We start from the raw sequence: 18,902 nt of genomic DNA, 5'->3' as shown, positions 1-18,902 counted from the left end.
CCATGGAGCTCCAGGTGCTGCTCAGGGAGGGTGGGAACAGGTCCCTGTAGAGGACAGAGGGAGGGGGCAGCATGTGGCCTACCACAGCCCAGATGAACCCTGCCTGGCCGGAAATCACAGGAGGGGGCCTAAAGATACACTCAAGAGCCCTCCCACCCCCTCCCCCCAACACATCCCATTTTTACAGATGGGAAAATAAGGCTCAGAAAGGGCCAATGAGCTGCCCAAAATTCCAGGGCAGATGACCAACCACAGGGTCCTGACCTCACCCCCCAGATCATAGATGCTCTTAAAACCAGTCCCCCCTCCCTATCACAGATCGCAAGGCAGGAAGACCACAGAGGCCCAGCACCGACCTCCTGATGCTGCAGCTTCTCTGCAGAGGCCCCTAGGACCCCAACCTCCCTGTGACAGGGAAATCACAGATCCTCAAGGCCGCCAGAGACAGAGGCTATGCTCACCTTCAGGAAGATCTTGGTTTTGCCAATCTGCCAATCATCGTGGGTGCCCAGCACAGCCTCAGCCATGCGCTGGCATGTCCCCCGAAGGTCGTCCTAGGGGGTGCACAAGGGAATGGGCAGCCCCACCCGTGAGAAGGTCCCCTAGTGTCCCTCCCAAGTCCAGGGGGCAGGACTCTGGCTCCAGCTCTGCCCCTGCCATGCCGTGTGTCCCTGGCCGGGTCCTGCCTTCTCTGACCCTCAGTTTTCTCCTTAGCTGGGCCAGATGATTGCAAAACCGTCTCCACGGCTAACGCCCCAGGCCCCACTGGGCAGCCCTGGCCTCGTCCACTACACCACACGCGTGAAGGCCATGCCAGTGGAGCACAGCGATCCAAGCCCTTGGAAGCCCTCTGTTGGCTCCTCCCTGACTTTCCCAGCCATACGGGAGGTGGCCGAGCTAAGGTCGAGCCCAGCACACGGTCCCCATGAGAAAACCGGGGCCCGGCCCAGGCCAGAGCTGGGACCGTCCCTCCTGCCGTCTCTGTCCCCAGCCCTGTACCTGCTTGTAGGCGGGCTTCACCCCGGGCTGCAGCACCCGGTAGCGCTCCACGAACTGCACGAAGCTGTAGCGGATGGGGTAGCCCGCCCGGCGGATCCGGATGGTCTCCATCATCCCTGAGTACCGCAGCTGGCGCACACACAGGGGCCGGTCGAACCGCTGCCAGGCACGGAGCCAAGGGCATCAGCGCTGGAGGCCCCTGCTGGGAGCTCAGCCCCGCTCTGCATTTCCCCAGCCACACAGCGGAAGAGCAGCAAGGCAGACTGAACCCAGACCTGCCGCTCAAACTTACTTAGCGGCACGGAATGACACCCTCACACGGGGCAAGCTGCATGGTTTGGGGGCACAGAGGAGAAACAGCTTAACTCCCCTTGGGATATCTTGAGGGGGCTTCATGGAGGAGGCGGCCTTGGCTCTAACCCTGTCAGGAGAAAGGGCGCTGGAGGAGGGAGGGGGCACATGGGCAAAAGTGTGGAAGCCTGAAGTGCAGGGCACGTTCGGGGACTTGATGGGGACTGAGGAGGCTAATGCACGTCGAGGTCATGGTTGTGCAGGTGGTGGGCGCTTGTACAACCCCAGGGACTGCCCTTCATATCACAGCCACAGTACATTTGTAGCTCTTCCAACAACTTTCTGGCCACTGGCGGTAAAATGCCTTAAGGAAGAGACAATTTTCCTCATGGGCACAGAGTTGTTTTTGTGATGGCAGCAGGTATGGAGGGACTGGAGAGGGCCTCAGAGGCCAGGCTGGGGAGGCAGCAGGGAGTAACCAGCGACCATTTGAGACCCACTGGCTCTCACTGCAGTCAGGAGGGGGACTGGTGCAAAGAGACAAGAGACCAATGAGAAGGTCCTGCTGCTAAGGTTCAGGCAATAGATGCCGAGGTCTGGGCCCAGAGAAGGTTCTGGAAGCATCTGAGATCAGGAGAGAGGGTACCCAACTACCTTGGCAGGGTCCTGGCCTCCTTCCCCCCAGACCTCTTGCCCTAGAGGGTGAGCTAGAACCCTCTGTAACCCTCATACCCCTGCAGACCCAGTCCTGGGCCCCATGGGGGACAGGCCAGCCCACTCTGGGAAATGTTTTCAGGCTGGGGGCAGGGCCAGCACACAGCTGGCTGGCTTCCGACACCTGTTTCCTCTCCCTCCAGGCACTTTCCCTGGCCCAGCCCTGGCCTCCCTCCTTCCGTCCCTCCTCCCCAGACCGGCCTCTGGGAAGAGCTCTGTGGTAAACAACACCTCCCAGAGCTGTGGAAAGAAAGGGCCCAAATGAGGGATGGCCCCGGCTTCCAGCTTCTAGCCTCAAGCCCCTCAATCTCCGGGTCTGCAGTCACACATCTCAAATGTGGAATCATTATGGTCGGTCCCTCCTTCGGGTCCCTCCTTCCCAGGCTGTTGGGAAGGTGGAATAGGGCTGTGGAGAGACTCTGGCCCTGTTGGGCACACAGTAAAGGCCCAGTCAATGTTATTCAGCAGAGTCAAAAAAGGAAAACATCCCCCAGCGAGTCAGAGGAATCTGGGAAGGCTTCGAGGAGGAGGTAGTGGTTGGCTGGCTCGAAAGAGAGGGGGCTTTCCAATTCAGGGCCACAGCAAGAAGCACAGCTGACTCCAGTGCCACGCAGCCTGCATGCATATTGCATGAAATGCCCCCCAGGGAGGTAAGCCCAGCTTAAAGGCGGTAGAGTCAGGATTTGAACCTGCGTGGAGCCCACTGCAGGCAAGGCTCTTTCCAGGGCACCTGCTACCTCCAATAAGTTGGAACTGGTTCTATAAGCCCCTCAGGTGCCCCGCCATTCCCCAAAGAAGACAAAGTCTCAGCCCAGCCCGCACCCTGCCCGTTGGCCGGGCGCCTCCACCTGCCCCAGGCTGGGCCCTGGCTGGCTGGACCAGGGACCAGGGCCACTTACCATGGGCTTCTTGAACTCATTGGGCTTGATGCAGCGCACGAAGAAGGGCTGGCAGGCGCCCAGTGTGCGCATCAGCAGCTCCAGCGACCGCTTGAACTGGCTGCTGAGTGTTGGCGAGCGCTTCCTGGTCTCGGCGCCCTGGGGGGACGGACCACAGGGATGGGAGGGGCTGACCTGTGCCCCCCATCCCTCCAGGAAGGGAAGCAGCAGGCTTCGGGCCTGAGGGGGAGCTGCCCCCGGGAAGCAGGCTAGCAAGGGTTTTGCTGTGACTGGCCTCATCTGGGCTGGTGCTGGACCTCAGATGCACCCCTTGGGGCACTGCCTGGGACCTGGGTCTGGAGGAGGGCTACACGGGAAGTGGGTCCCCCCTCACCCACCCCCGGCTTGCTGGGATACTCTGGGCAAGGGCCAGCCCCTCTCAGTCTCTATTCTGCCATGCTGGGAATTAATGAGGAGCTGAACTTGGTCACCTTGAGACACTGAGGTCCGCTCTAGAGAGGGGTCGGACAGACCTCCATTCAGACCCCGGCCCCACCACCTCCTAACTATGTGATCTTGCACAGCTCACTAAACAGCCCTGAGCCTCTTTCCTAAACGGGAACACTGCCACCTCACTAGCCGACAGGGCTCTGACGAGGGTGGGCACAGAGTAGGCCTCAGTAAACAGCAGTCTGGGAACCCGTGTGTGTGCCGGGGTGGGGGGTGCCGTCTGTGCCCTCTCCCTTCCCTGGGGGATGAGCCCGTCAGCAGCAGGCCCAGATCAGCCTCCTGAGAAGGCACACAGCTGGCCTCCCACCAGGTGGCCCTGAGGCCCGGAGGCTCTGAGCCAGACCGGCCAGCCGCTATCTGGGTGAGCCGGCTAGCACCCCATCCCCTGTCGGGGTCCCTATCTCAGAATGCTGTGAAATGAGGCAGGGGTGCTAGGGGAGGGCCTGGTCCACAAACAGGAAGTAGAACATCTCAGACCAACCCTGCGAGACTAGACCTAGAAATCAGACTCAATTCCAAAGTATTTTGATGTTATTTCCCTGCCAGCTTCGTCTGTGTGAGAATTTATCAGTGAATTTGATTATTATTGGAAGATTTTGTATTTTAAATGAGACCTAATTTTATCTGATATCCCGTAGCACACTACCAGCCAGGTGGGCAGGTGTAGGGGTGTGAGGTGTGTGGCGGAGGCAGAGGTGTGAAACACGTACAAAAGTTAGACCATACACCCCAGGCGGAAATGGAACTTGCCAGGAAACCACAAACACTTGCTAGTCTGAGATGTGTCTGGTCTCTGTGTTAGTGTCATTTGGCACATATTCTAGGATTTGCCAGGGAAGCTGAGGAGTGTCTGCATCGGGGTAGGGTCGATGTCAAGTCTCTGACCCCCATGACCGTCCCAGAACCTGATCCAGCCACAGCAGCAGGCAACCCGCAGCTCGGACGGGGAGCTGGCCAGTTTGGGCTTCACTCTGCCTGCGTTAGAGCCTCCGCCCCAAGCACACACACCCCACAGACACTGACACACACACACACACACACACACACACACACAACCCATACAGCACATACACAACACAAACTTTTCTTTGGTTTCTATCAACACTCCGGAACTACTTCTGTCTGTCTGTCTGTCTGTCTTCCGTGCTGGGCTGTGAGCCTAGTAAGGACAGGCAGGTCTGCCTTGTTTTTGGCGGGGACCCAGGGCCTGGCACACTAACAATCAGCAACACTTCGCACAACTGGCTCCTGGCATCCGTGGGCCCCCGGAAACATCCACTTCCCGACCGCCCCTTCCATACTCTAAGAACTGCCCCCAACTCCTCTTCTTTCATATCCAATATTGGTCTTACGGGTTCTACCTCCCTGCTTCTGTCCCCCACACTCCACACCTCCCTCCACTCCATGATCGACCCGGCAGCCCGGGGAAAGCAGTCAAAACACAAATCCAGGCCGCTCCACCCAACACGCTCAGAGCCCCTGCAACGGCTCCCAGGTTCACTCCTCGTGAACACCGACGTCCCCGCCAGGACGGACAAGGTCCTGCAGGATCGGTCTCTCGGCGCTTCTAGCCACCCCCGCCTCGTGCTCTCCACGGGGCCCCAGGCCGGCCTGAAGGCTTTGCACTGGCTGTTCGTCCTCCAGATGCGCATGGCTGGCTCTGTGACCTCCTTATCAACTTCCCGTGGTCCCCCTATTCGACATTGCAAAGCCCCACCTTGGGCATTTCTCCCTCCTCAATTTCTCTCCATCTTATGTATCACCGTCTGACATACTATGTTTTCTACTTATTTATCTGCTTATTAGTGACTTCTCCCCTCTGCCTGAACATAAGCTCCATGAGGACAGAGGCTGTTTTCGGTTTTGCCCACTGCTCTGTCCCCAGGACGCAGGCCGATGTCTGGCACGGAATGGGCACCCTGTTCCCCTTTGTGTCTGAGTGCAGGAGCGCAGAAGGGGCACTACTCTCACCTCCTGGCCCCTGGGGTTTCTGATTCGGTTTTATTTCACTGAGGGGAATGGTGGTCCTTTCTGATATTCATTGGTTTCTGGGAGACTCTGCAGACATTTGGAAATGGGGTAAAGGCGGGAGTAGAAAGTCCAGAGCTCAGCGTTAAACTCCCCAGAAGGGATCTGAGGGGCAGACACCTGAGCGGGACGTGCGTGGGGCTGGGGAGACACAGGCATAGAGCATGAACAAGAGTCCCATGGACTCAGGGCCTGGGGACGTGACTGGGGTTAGACATTAATCGGGGGGCTCGACGACCTGGAAGAACCGCGGTCCCCATGGCTCGGCTGGTCCCTCCAGCAGCACTGGCTGGGGTGGGGCTGCCCAGGGCCGCCTCAGGAGGCAGACACTAGAGTCAAAGGATGGAAGTTTGCGGGCTGGAGAGAGGCAGAGGATGCAGGTTCGGATCGCTGGAAGGAGGTGGTGTGGGCTTCCACCCTGAGATAAAGCACTATCGTCAATAAACTGTGACTAAATACTTCACGCTTCACCAAACTGATTTCTAGGTCCCTCTAACAGAGCTAGCATGCTTCCAGCAGTCCCAAAACAGGTTTTCTTTCCGAGGGGCGGTGCTCACAGGGACAAAGCTGGGGCTTGCAAAGCTTCCCCTTAGCCCTCGCTTATGTGTGACTTTGGACAAGTTCCCCTACCTCCCTGACACAGACCTGGATCAAAGTCCCGTGTGTCACAAACAGTGCGACCGTACGTCTGCACCCTGGCCTCTCTGGGCCCCAGCTTCTCTGCCGGTAATGTGGGGACAACGCTAACTACTCACAGGGGTGCCGTGAGGAGTGAGGGAGGTGGGAAAGGTAAGTGGCCCAGAAAAGAAGATATAATCAAGATCAAATGTGCACTCTTGTGTTCTAACTCTGTGCTCCAAAACTCCCTCAAGAGCGAGCCATTTCTGGCGACCCCAGGGTCTTTCACTTGGACCCCTTCACAGTTCCTCAATAAGTGGGTTCTAGTCCCAGGGTCCTTCCTGGGGAAGAAGCCTCAGAACAGCAAGGTTTGCGGCGAGGTCTCCAGATGCCCCCAGGTGCTCTGGAAAGCGAGGAGAGGGGGCAGGAGGAGAAGACAAGGTTCTGTGATCTTCCAAGACTGCCTCAGACCAGGAGGAATGGCTGAGCCTGGGAGGGGTGGGGTGGGCTGGGGCCCGGAGGAGAAGGGGAAAGAGTGGGGAAGAGTCCAGTGCCACACCTGTCTCCCGAAGCTGCCACCCTGTGACATGTGGGCCTCGGGGTGGGGACTGCCGGGCGCGGGAGCTTCTGGCCCCTGGGGCCCCGCTCTGGCAGGGGCCCCACGCGCGCCCGGTCAGCAGCTGGGTCACAGTGTTGGCCTGGGGGTGGGGTCCCAGGCCCAGTCCACGGGCCGAGGGCACAGGCTGCTGTCCACTCACACTCCCTGCCCCCGACGTTCCAGGCACCCTGCTCTGCTGCTGTAGCTTTTGTGAACTATGGTTCGGAAGTCCATGAGGCACTGGGCGGCAGGGGGATGCCAGACATGCAGGAAGGAAGGGAGACTCAAGACCGAGTGTGGGAGGACATCGGTACTAGGCAGAGAGGAAACTGAGGGTTGAGAAGAGGAAAAGGAGAGGCAAAGGGATGGCAAAGCTCTGCTACTTGGTGGGGGCTGGGGGGGGGGGATGCCGGCACTCTTGGGGCCTAGAGCACCGTGGGAGCCCCGACCTGAAGGTGGTGGTCAGGCACACCACGGATACTGTTCCAGGGCCTAAGGAGGTCTGGGATACTAGTCCCAGCTCCGGGATACTGTGCCTCAGGGTGAGTCACCCCCCACCTCTGAGCTTCAGACCCCCATCTGCAAAATGCAGAAAATATCACCGCCTCTCCTCCTCTGCAAGGTTATCAGGGGATCTGACCAAACCCTGGACACAGAGGCGTGTGCCAGAGCCTGGTGGAAGAAGCAGGCCTTGATACCACAGAGAGACTCAGAGAGGCAGAGGACGTGGGAGACCTGGAGTAGAGTCCTGGCTCAGCCCCTGGCTCATGGGGCATGCTGGGCAAGTCTTGCCTCTTTTTCTAAGACTCAGTTTCCTCCTTTAAGAAACAGAGATACTCACAGTTCACACAATTCCAGAAACAAAACAACAACAAAAAACTCAAAACCACTCCACAAACCACTCCACAAAAAAAAAAAAAAAAAAAAACCCCCAAAAAAAAAAAAAAGGAAGAAGAAGAAAAGAAAAAGCCGGCCCTTTCCCCAAGCCTCAGAGCCACGGAGGCTGAGGCCATAGCCCAGCCCTGGGGGCCACTGAGGCCTGGCCCGCCATCCACTGGCCCCGGCCTTGGATCTTTTACCTTCATGGAAGCTGCCGACTGGCGGAGAGTGCCCGATGAATAACCACAGAGAAACTATAACAGGAACCACAGTGCAGGGCGAGACGGGGTTGGGGGCAAGGAGAACGTGGTGGGTCAGAAAACAGAGAGCAAAATCCACCAGGGAGAAAGGAGGACCCTCGGGGCAGAGGTCTGGGCTCCCGGGGGCCTGGGGCAGTGCAGGCACCCGGACAGGCACGGAGGGACTCTGTCCTCCCCGTGAGTCCCTCTGAGCGCCCTTCAGGAAGCCCTGGGACAGGAGGAAAATAGGAAATGAAGAGGCATACAATCATGCAGGAAACCAGGCTGCCAGACTACCACTCTAGGGACAGAGGAAATGCCAAGGATGGGAAATTCAGCGTCCCCCGTATGGGGCCCAGATCTGGGGCACCCACCCCTCTGTGTTTGTCTCTCAGAATACCCACATCCATCCGTGTCCTTGAGGCTGGATGTGCTCCCTCCTCCCAGGCTCCCTGTGAGCTGCCAGAGGTCCAGCCGGGGGGCCCTCCATGGTAAACTGTGTCCTGATCAGGCTGTGCTCTGTGACCTCTCATGGCACCCTTCTCCGGGCCTGGCCCCATCCCCCCCCCCAAGTCACTGCAGCAAGAGGACCAGACGGGAGGACTGTGGAGGCCCCCCGGCCTCCTCCTGGAACCACAGCGAAGCACTGTCCTCACTCTGCGGCCAGAGGAGCTCAGCCGAAGCTGCTGGACACGAGTGGGCCTAGGCATGGGCCTGGCTTCTGGGGGCCCTTCCTGCCCAGTAGAGACCCTGCCCCGACGTTACCATGGCAACGTCAGCCTGGAAGATCTGCTTGATGAACTTGTTTCTGGAGGAGTGGACCAGCTGGATGATGTCTCCATGCAGGGTGTCCCGGTTCTTCTCCAGGAAGCCTGGGCAGTGGCAAGAAGCAGTCAGTCACACCTCGAGAGCTCAGGCAGCCTCTGCCTGACAAGACTCATCCGCTCCCCAAATCCACAGTGTCTGAGCCAGGAAGACCCTCAAACTTCGCTTAGTTCAACCACATCCACTTTACAGCGGACAGAGCAGCTTGCCCGAGACGACAGAGAAAGCGAGGGGCAGAGCCAGAACTGGAGCTGCAGCTCCCTCCCCCCCACTGCCCCCCTTCCAGACCTGTTCGGAGAGAAGGGCCGGAGGCCTCAGCCCCGGGAAGGGCAGGGCTGCCTTCCTCTGGGAGCCACCCAGTGCCTGCAATGCCAGCCTTAGTCTTTTGAATAAAGGCATCAGAAGCCCCCGTTGAGTGTGTCACCTGGGAGACAATACGTGTTGGGCTAGTACAGCTGACAGTAGGGCGCCTGGGTGGCTCAGGTGGTTAAGCGACTGTCTTCGGCTCAGGTCATGATCCTGGAGTCCCGGGATCGAGTCCCACATCGGGCTCCCTGCTCAGCGGGGAGTCTGCTTCTCCCTCTGACCCTCCCCACCTCATGCTCTCTAGTTCATTCTCTCTCTCAAATAAATAACATCTTAGTACAGCTAAGAGTAAAGGAATTTAAAATACCTTGTTCTTGAGCAGTGTGTTATGTTCTACAAAGTGCCCTCGCAGCACTGATGCTCACGACTCCCCCTCTATCTAGGGGGTGGGCAGGGATTATCTTTCCCCATCCCACAAGGGAGGAAACCAATGCTCAGAGAAGCTGAGCAAGCTGCCTAACATCACACAGCAAGCCATGGGCAGAATTGAGACTTGAACCTAGATGCCCGGCACCAGCCCAGGGAGGCTCCTCTGCACCTCACAGACCCCCCAAGAGGCCGGCCATTCCCAGGGACTGAGGAGTTAGGAACTGGTTAATGGCGGGGTGTCAGTGGCAGGGGGGTGTCTTGCTAGGGTGGGGCAGAAGACAGGTGGCCAAGGGCTGGGGAGGCCTGATGAGGAAGAACACCGCAGAGAAGCAGCACCCTTTCCCCCAGGACTCAGGCTGCCCGGGCTTGTGGACAGCATAGAGACCCAGCGCTGGGCTGCCCACCTGGTATCTGGGGACGGGGGAGTGCCAGGAGGCACCCAGCAGTGGAAGGGTGGGTTTTGGAGTTGGGATGGAATTGTGGGCTCTAATCAAAAGTCTACAACAGACTCACTCTGGGACCCTAGGATGGTCCCCTTCTGGCCCTCAGCTTCCTCATATGTCAGATGGGAATGACGGTACCCCTAAACTCTTGCTTTGCTTCAGATCACCTAACACCACCTGATTCATAAATAAAATGCTGAATTAAAACAGTACTTTGTGAGCCAGAAAATGCTGACAGAATTGTTGAAAGCAGCTCAAAACTGGTTAGTGACCTTAGGCAAGTCATTTCCCTCTCTAAGCCTCAGTTTCAAATCCATAAAGTAGATAAAGCCTTATGTTCCCTCCAGATCTAACATCCTATAATTTTATAACTTTGTGCAGAGTCCACTCAATTTTCCCATCTGTATCCTCAGCAACAGCATGAGGCCTGATACAATCCTCTGTTATTCCTAAGAACAGATACATTGGTTTGTCCGAAAGTCCTTCAGACTTAATGTTGGCTTCCTTCTTTCTAACAGCAAGGTTGGATCTCACAATCTAATAGTTGCGGGAGGGCTGGGCAGGCTTCAGATTCCATCCCTGCAGCATGGCTCACTGATACACTGTCAGCCTTCTGGACAATTAAACAAGGAAGTACGAAACCAATGGCTCTTTGCTTGTTTGTTTTGAATTTCCTTGGCCTTCGACTGCAGGTGAAACCCTTGGAGGCTGAACACAAGAGTTCAATATAGAGACACACGCGACAGCTGATGCCCATCCAAGGCAGCAGTTTAGACCAGGGTGGTGGGGGCCGAGTCGCAAGGGCAGTCTGCAAGAATTCCAAGTAGGGTAACCCTGACTCTCTTCTTCACCTCTAGCTTGTAAAATGAACCCAACTGCACATCCCAGAAGCATGGAGGATGCATCCCCTTCAATGCTCACACTTGGTCTTGTTGCTGAGAGAGCCTTAGTGGGTCACGGGACTGGTTCTAGGCCTGGCTTGGCACCTAACAGGCAATGTCATGGAAAGACAGGAACTTTCCCTTTTGAGCCTCAGCTTCCCCATTTGTACACAGGAGCACTGAGCCCACCCAAAAGAATGGAAAGCAGGGACTCAGATATTTGTAAACCCATATTCATGGTAGCACTATCCACGGTAGCTAAAAGGTAGAAACAACCCAACTGTGCATCAAGAGATGAATGAATAATATATATATGAAATTCTGACACCTGCTACAACATGGATGAACTTTGAGGACGTTAGGCTGAGTTAAATAAGCCAGACATGACAGGACAGATACTGTACGATTTCACCTATATGAGGTCCCTTGACTAGTCAGATATATATATATACAGAGAGAGAGAAAAAACAGAATAGAGGTTACCAGGGACTGGGGGAAAAGGGAGAATTTTTGCTTACTCAGTACTTATTTGGGGTAATGGATCGGCACAGGAGATGGACAGTGGCCATGGTGGCACAATATAGTGAATGTACTTACTGCCAGTGAATTGTAACCTTAAAAAGTGTTAAAACAGTACATTTTATATTATATATACTTCACCACACTTATTAACATCTCTAAAAGAGGGGCACCCAGAGGTGCCTGGGTGGCTCAGTTGGTTAAGCATCTGCCATCGGCTCAGGTCCTGGGATGGAGCCCAGCATCAGGCTCCCTGCTCAGCGGGGAGCCTGCTTCTCCCGCACCCCCCGCCTTCCCACCCCCGCTCAAGCATACTCTCTCTCAAATAAATAAAATCTTTAAAAATAAATTTAAAAATAAAATAAAATCTCTAAAAGAAAGAAAGAGCACTGGGCCCAGTGTTTCCGAAGGCCCCTTCCTGCTCTGTGCTCCAGCCCCCACCCCGTCCCGGGCAGGAGAACGGCAAGGGCCAGAGAGGGCACAGGCAAAGAGACTGCAGCCCTAGATAGCCCGCTTGTACCTTGGCTCTCGTAGTAGACAACACCTGCAAAGTGGTTGATCCCAAACTGAGTCTCATGGTTGTTCTTGGGGGGGATGTAGTTGGAGTTCAGCTTGTGCTGGGAGTTCAACTTATGCAACATGGTGGTGTCTGTGCCCTGTGGGAACCGATGGCCATGCTCAGCCCCCCTCTGCCCCAGGTCCTCCTGCCCCCGCTGCCCCCGGCCTTCGCGCCCCCTCTTCTGTCTTTCTCAAGAGCTCCCTCCCTTTATTTGTATCCCACACAGGAGCTCTCTGGGCCTCCACTTCTCTATCTATTAAGTGGGTGGATTGGAACTACACTACCTTGAGCATTCAGTCCAGTTTAGAAAATCTATTTCCCACAATGAAACTCATGGGAGCAGTCACTCGCTCCCCCACTCGGAGACACATCCCAGGTCTGGAGAACCTGTTCTGTGTCAGCTACATGCTTAGATCTCCATCGTTTGGTCCAGGACCCCGTGGGCTGCAGCTGATCCCCAAATGTCAGATGAATGCACCTGCACTGGCCCCAGAGCCACCCTGAGAGGCATGTATCATTGGTCCCATTTTACAGATGAGGAAAGCTGAGGCTCAGAGCATGAGGGGATGTCTTGCACAGGCGCCCAACAAGGGGCAGGCGCACCTTGGGGAACTTGCTCTCCTCGTCGATGAGGGAAATGATGTTCATGGGCTTGTTGGCGATCATGTCCAGGGCGTCCTGGTTGTCAGTAAACTCGATGTGCAGCCAGTCAATGCTCTCCAGGTCGTATTCCTCTTGCTCCAGCTTGAACACGTGCCGCACGAAGAACTGCTGCAGGTGCTCGTTGGCAAAGTTGATGCAGAGCTGCTCGAAGCTGCAGGGGGCACAGGGGATGGGCGAGGGGCTGAGCAGGCCAGCACGTCCTTGGCCACGCTGTGCCTGGAGCAGGCTGACAGGCAGGCACCAACTCCCTGGCAGAGGGCAAGGGCCAAGGCACTGGGGGGCGCAGGGGGGGGGCAAGAAGCGGGATACAAAGTAGTCAGGGGAGAGGGGAAGGGGACTGATGAGATTTAGTAAGTGGCCTCCCGAGGGCCAGCATCTCTGAGTCACCAACCCAGTGCTCTCCCAGGTGACATTTCACATATTCATTGTGGGTGTTTGGTTGGAGGTGGGGGGCTTTGAGACATCCAAATGTTACAGGAATTGAAGTGACCTGCCAGGGGTCACACAAGTAGGAAGTGGGGCAGGGCGGGGGCCTCCAGCCCCGGGATCCACCGGGGCCTGCTCCTAAGAATGACCATCCAGGAAGTGTGGGACCCTGAGTGTGGCTCGGCCTCGCCTTGCACCTTGGACACTGGAGTGTGCACGACGGCGTAAGAGCCTTGTCCCCAGCAGCTGGCGGGGCGGGCCGGAAGGGGAGTGAGAGAGCCCACCAGGATGACTGGAGGCAACTCTCCCACAGCCCAGCAGAGCGTGCTCACAGCCCGCTCAGTGTAGTTTATTATTTTTTTTAAGATTTTTATTTATTTATTGAGAGAGAGAGAATGGTAGAGAGAGAGCATGAGAGGGAGGAAGGTCAGAGGGAGAAGCAGACTCCCTGTTGAGCAGGGAGCCCGACGCGGGACTCGATCCCGGGACTCCAGGATCATGTCTAAGCCGAAGGCAGTCACTTAACCAACTGAGCCACCCAGGCGCCCCCACTCAGTGTAGTTTAAAGGCAGAGGTGTGACACCTGTTCTGACCATGTTGTGGAAGAAAATTCCCACAGAGCAGAGCCCCTTGTGGTACCTGTTCACAGCGAAGTTCTCAAACCCAAAGATGTCCAGGAGGCCGATGGACCTGCGAGAGCTCTTCACTTCCTGGGAGGGGGGCTTGTAAATTGCCGCATTGATCTTGTCCACAATCCACACGAAGAGCCGCCCGTAGATGCCCTGAGAGGTGGCTGTGTCAGCCACTGGGCCCACGTGCCCTCCCACGGAGACAGGCCAGGTCCCCAGACCGTCACGGCTTTGCTCAATCCCTCCTGTGCTGTTTGAAACCCCCTAGTCTTTACTCAAGCTGTTCCCTCTGTCTTGGAGCCCCCTTTCCTGTTGGAACAATTCCTTACTCCTTCTCAAAGCTCTGCCAAGAAGCCTTCCCTAACCCTCCTTTGGGCTCCCATGTCTCCATCCACCTCTGTCTCCCTATCAGCTCTGAACATCTCGAGGGTCCCAGAACCCAGCACAGAACGTGGTGCAGGGCAGGGGCTCAATGGTTGGCAAACTCGTGAGTGTGGAAACCCAACGACTGGGGCCTTCTGCACCTGACCCAGCCCATCTTCAGTATCTTCTTTGGAAAGACCAGAGAGGGTATCCTCTGGGCTGGGAATAGCACAGCAGACCAAGTGCTCCAACAATATGACCCAGCATGAGGCCCACGGGGCTGGAAAGCAGAGCAGGCCGGGGACGGGAGACCTGCGGGGACCGGGGTTGGCAGGGCTCCTGAGGAGCACAACCTCAGCCCCTTGTGGGAGGAACAGAGCTCAGGAGAAGGCAGACTCTTGCCCAGCAACCCCCCCCCCCCCCCCCCCCCCCCCGCCGCAGAGCCAGCGGCCAGGGCCTGGGTCCAAGGGCAGACAGGGGTCAAGGCCCAGACGTCTTTCTGGTTCCATGGACTACTCAACTCCTGGCTGTATCAACAAGGGGCGGCGCAAGCCCCTCCACAAAGGCCCACCTTGACAAAGGCATCTCGCACATCCAGTGCCTGCTCCCTGCTGAGTGGGGTGGACACAGTCTCCCCGCGGGTGATGAGGGTACGGCTGGTCAGACAGTTCATCAGGTCCGGGGGGTTCACCTGATGGGGCAACATTCGGCTGCTCCCCCAGCCACCCCCTTCCCACTGACCCTCCAGGCCTGGCTCAGACCAGTCCCTCCACCGAGAGTGTCCTGCCCCACAGCCCCACAGGCAGATCCTCCCCAGGCACCACACCCCGCCCAGATGTGCCTGGAAGGACTGCTCTCTCCTTAACAGCCTCCTCACTGACCCCCGCCTGTCACCTGGCCCTCCCAGGACTGGCTCAGACTCTGGCTTGACTCATCCCAGTTTTCCAACCCAGGGCAGAGCCTAGTAAGCCTTTGCCGAGAGACTGACACACCGACTCACCCAGGGTCCCCTGCGCCCTACACCATCCCCAGGGGTAGCGGGGCGAGGGCGGCGAGGCTACCGGCCGCCGGGCTCCACTCCTCCTCTGAGACCTGTGCCCAGCACAGATCCTGCACACAGTTCGTTCTCCATATTGAACTTCTAGAACTCTCCCAAGCAGAGCCCCAGCCTCCAGGTTCCCACACGCCCAGCCCCCTGAGAGAAACCGAAGCAGCCATCGGGACAGAAGGCTGGACGCTGACCTCGAGCAGGGATGCGGCTGTAGCCAGGGACGGAGAGAAGAGGACCTCACAGGTGTCCAGGTTTTCAAACGTCCGGGCTGTCACAGCGAGGGGGCGCAGGGTCAGGCAGGGGAGGGTGGGCATGGGGGAAAGGGGCAGGCTAGGAGGGCCCGGCTCTCGGCGGGGGGGGGGGGTCTTCCTGTCCACTGCTTCTCCAGATCAATGTATATTTGATGGATGTTCTCCCCACGAGCTATGGGCACCGTGAGGTAGGAACCCCGTATGTCCGGCACCCAGCACCATGCCTGGCATCCAAGTGGACACACTGGCCGTCATGGCCCTCTCCCCTCACGCTCCTCCACCCTGGACTCCCAGAGCTCTCGACGGCAGCCCTGGCTCCTATGAAACAGGGTTTGTAGCTGCTGGGACAGAAGCTAAGCCACAACACCACCCAGACAGCTAGGTGTTGCGCTGCCCATGAACCCAGGGTGGGGTTGGGGCAGGGGTGCACCAGTGGGGCTCCTCACCCTCATACTGCAGGTTGCCCAGGTGCAGGATGGCAGCCAGGAGCTTGGAGATCTCCCAGTTCTCCGTGTCGGTGAACATGAGCACCTTCATGGCCGAGCGGATGTTGGCATACTCCTGGCTGTCCTCCCGGCCCTCACAGGCGATACAGTTACCCTGGCGGGCAGAGGTGGGCGAGTGGGCTCCAAGAGGACATCAGCAAGGCCGTGGGGACCCCCAGAGAGGCAATGGCTGGGCTGAAGGGCCCCCTCTGCCAGGCCAGGCCGGTCTGGGGGGCCAGGCACGGACCTCACTGCGAGAGCACCATGACCTCTCCAGAAAGTCTAGAAAGCTCCTGGCTAGGGCTTTTTAAGAACACATTTCCCACTCGTAGGGACCCTGGATGCCCCTTCTTCCCAAGAGTGAGAGGAGCTGGGTCGCTGAGACCAGGCCTGGCCCGTCCCCTAGCCTGGCAGTCACAGCACCCGGGCTCTACTGTGCTCCCACCCCCCGCTGGACACTCTCGCTCAGGGACTTGAAGGCCTCACCCGGGGCAACCAGGGGCAGGCTGGGGCAGGGGGACCCCCAGCATGTGTGCCCGTGAACCGTGTTCACGTGCGTGTGTGCGTGTCACCTCCTACAGCTACAGCAAGTATCTGGGAAGGCCTGCACACCTATGACGCCCACATCCCTCGTGTGTCCCTGTGGCCCAGCCCAGCCTGGCTCCAGACAACCAGGCAGGGATTCTCCCCAGGGCTAATGAAGCTGGTCCCCCGCCGAGCCGGCCTGCTGTGCACTCGCACCCCCATGCATCTGATGCTGGGCGGCAGCAACGGCCCTGGGGCCCTCTTCTCCTTGGTGGCCAGGCAACAGCAAGAGGCTGGCACCTGGGCTCCATGCCCAGTTGAGCCCCCGAGGCTGAAGCTGCAACAACCTGAGCCCCTGGCAGAGGTCCCGGGCTTCACGTCCTCAAAAACTGAACTAACACAGCATTTGTGTGCGGGTGGGTCTATGCACATGTACACACGGGCAAGCGTCTACATGTCCCTGGGTCTAGGCTGTCTACACAGATTGAGGAACATGTGTATCTGCGATGACAATTCATCTAGATGCTTGTGCTGGTGAGACTATGCCCAAGCAGGGGACAGGCCTGACGGCATATATAAGCTCAGAGTGGGCTGGGGCAGGTCAGGGGATGGGGTGGGGGTGGGGGATGCCCCCACAGAGGATCCCACCCACCAGGCCTGGAGCTGGGGAGCGGCTGGGTAGGTTGCCCCTGACCTCGCTGGGATCGGTGTCCCCCTCCCTGGCTGCCCCGCCCGGGCCTCACCATAGCCAAGTAGTTATAGTCTGAGGCCTGGCCCAGGCCCAGCTTCTTCTTCTGATCGGCACTCATGCCCTCCAGCATGCAATAGAACACATGGTAGTTTCGTTCATCGGAGGCCTGCAAACGCGGGCACAAGGTGTTGGGGGATAGAGGCAGGGGAGGCATCAGCAACCCGACAATCAAGATGAAACGCGGTTTACTATCTTAACAAACGACTTTGATCCAAAAGCCCCCGCGGGCAAGTTTCATGGCGGGAATTCAGGCACCGCGGTGAGCGGGCAGTGGCATAGGACGACCCAGACCGTGCGGCCCCCACCCGCACCCGAGGCTGGGGGTCCTGGGCAGGTCCGGCTCTGCCCTGGGCTTGGGCCCACCTGGCGACAGACACGGGACTTCTCCAGCAGGTACTGTTCGATCTTGGCGCCCTCGATGGCACCCCGCTTGTTGAAGTGGATATCGATGTACTTCCCAAAGCGGCTTGAGTTGTCATTGCGGATGGTCTTGGCATTCCCAAACGCTTCGGGGTGGGGAGAGGGTCATGGGCAAGGTCAGCCCCCGCCCAGCCCCCCGAGCACCACTCTTAGAGCCCTGGCCCTACCTTCCAGGATGGGGGTGGCTTCCAGCACCTGCTGCTCGATCCATGAGTGTTGCCCGCTGATGGCCGCCAGGAACTGCAGGATCAGCTTGGTGCTCTCGGTCTTCCCTGCCCCAGACTCCCCGCTGCAGAGGAGACCCAGAGAGAGGCAGGGCCCATCACAATCTGCATGGGCCTCTCCCTGTGGGGCTTCAGCCCAAGCTGCTTCTCCCACCTGCACCTTCCCCACTCCCCAATCTGTAAAATAGGCCGACAGTATGGACCTTTCAGGGACGGAAAAGGCTCCAGGAGCTCAGGGCTCTGCCAAGGCCAAAGGTACTTTCCTTCCCCTTCATTTAGACACACACACACACACACACACACACACACACACACACACACACACACTGCCCTGGTCCGCACCTGCCATAGAGCATGGCATATATTGACGCTAGATCAATGCTTTGTCCTAATACCCTCTGCCCAAGAGAGAAGAGGGGACTGAAATGTCACTTGACTCTAACTTAACAGGAACCAGTAATAAACAAGGTTGGCCTCAAAAGCTAACAAGAACTTGGCGCAGCATTAATAGAGATGTAAGGCCTGGGAAAGGGGAGGGGATTCTCTACATGATGAGGCATTAGCAGGAACACAAAGCTGAAGCTCTAGGGGCTAAGCCTGGAGCTCTGATCTGGTGCTGGGCCGCCCACCTGATGATGCAGCACTGGTCACGGCTGTTGCGCTTCATGTTGAAATAGCAATTATCGGCAATGGCAAAGATGTGGGGGGGCATCTCCCCAATCTTCTTGTTGGTATACTGGCGGATATGCTCTGGTGAGTAGATGGAGAGCAGCTGGTAGGGGTTCACAGCCACCAGGATGGAGCCTGTGTATGTCTGTGGGCAAAAACGGATGAGGAACTTGCCACTTCCCATGTGGGAGGCTCAGACTCTAGAAAGTTCTCAGACTCTGCCCTGCTCCATTCCTCTGGAAGGGACAGCACTGGCTTTGGAGTCACGTGGACCCAGGGTCCGAATCCTGCCTCTGTGAGAGCTGGGGGTGGGGCCTTCAAACTAGCACTGGGCCTGGGTTGGAGTACGTGCTCAGTGAGGTTTGATGAAGGGAGGAAGGAAGTGGGGAGAGGGGGAGGGTCTCTAAGCTTCCATTTCCTTACCTTTATCTGTTAAATGGATATAATGTGACTGTTTCTAAAGATGAGGAGACGGTAGACTTTAAAAGTCATAGCACACTGTAGGGACTCCTCAAATGCTGGGTCCCACTTTTGCCTCCAAGCCCTGTATCCCAGAGGTTTGGAGTAATATTCATAAACCAGACCACTCCCAAGCAGAGGCTGGGTTGGTCCAGGGCGAGTAGAACCAAGCCATAAAATGCTGAAGGGGCTGGGGCATGTGGTTTGGGGGCTGGGCAGGCCCCAGTGTCTGCAGCACAGCCCCAGGGCAGAGGGGCCCCTGTGTTCTGG

General features: G+C 57.6%; 1 protein-coding gene across 1 annotated transcript in view; it reads right to left on the bottom strand.

The window, feature by feature from the left end:
- Positions 1-18,902, bottom strand: part of MYO7A (myosin VIIA) — an 81,083-nt gene that overhangs the window by 34,259 nt on the left and 27,922 nt on the right. Inside the window, exons 5-18 of the mRNA XM_025894322.2 lie at positions 18,134-18,318; positions 17,448-17,569; positions 17,224-17,366; positions 16,853-16,966; positions 15,546-15,699; positions 15,040-15,116; positions 14,369-14,488; positions 13,445-13,587; positions 12,320-12,530; positions 11,678-11,813; positions 8,520-8,626; positions 2,904-3,041; positions 1,000-1,158; positions 462-554 (exon numbers count right to left, since the gene is read on the bottom strand). Of these exons, the coding sequence (XP_025750107.1) occupies positions 462-554; positions 1,000-1,158; positions 2,904-3,041; positions 8,520-8,626; positions 11,678-11,813; positions 12,320-12,530; positions 13,445-13,587; positions 14,369-14,488; positions 15,040-15,116; positions 15,546-15,699; positions 16,853-16,966; positions 17,224-17,366; positions 17,448-17,569; positions 18,134-18,318 (1,902 nt within the window). The remainder of the gene's footprint in view (positions 1-461; positions 555-999; positions 1,159-2,903; positions 3,042-8,519; positions 8,627-11,677; positions 11,814-12,319; positions 12,531-13,444; positions 13,588-14,368; positions 14,489-15,039; positions 15,117-15,545; positions 15,700-16,852; positions 16,967-17,223; positions 17,367-17,447; positions 17,570-18,133; positions 18,319-18,902) is intronic.

The sequence above is a fragment of the Callorhinus ursinus genome, unplaced genomic scaffold, assembly GCF_003265705.2.
Source record: "Callorhinus ursinus isolate GAN/ISIS: 27379988/994484 unplaced genomic scaffold, GSC_fseal_2.0 scaffold35, whole genome shotgun sequence".
Lineage (NCBI taxonomy): Eukaryota > Metazoa > Chordata > Mammalia > Carnivora > Otariidae > Callorhinus > Callorhinus ursinus.
This window is presented reverse-complemented; position numbering and strand designations above follow the sequence as displayed.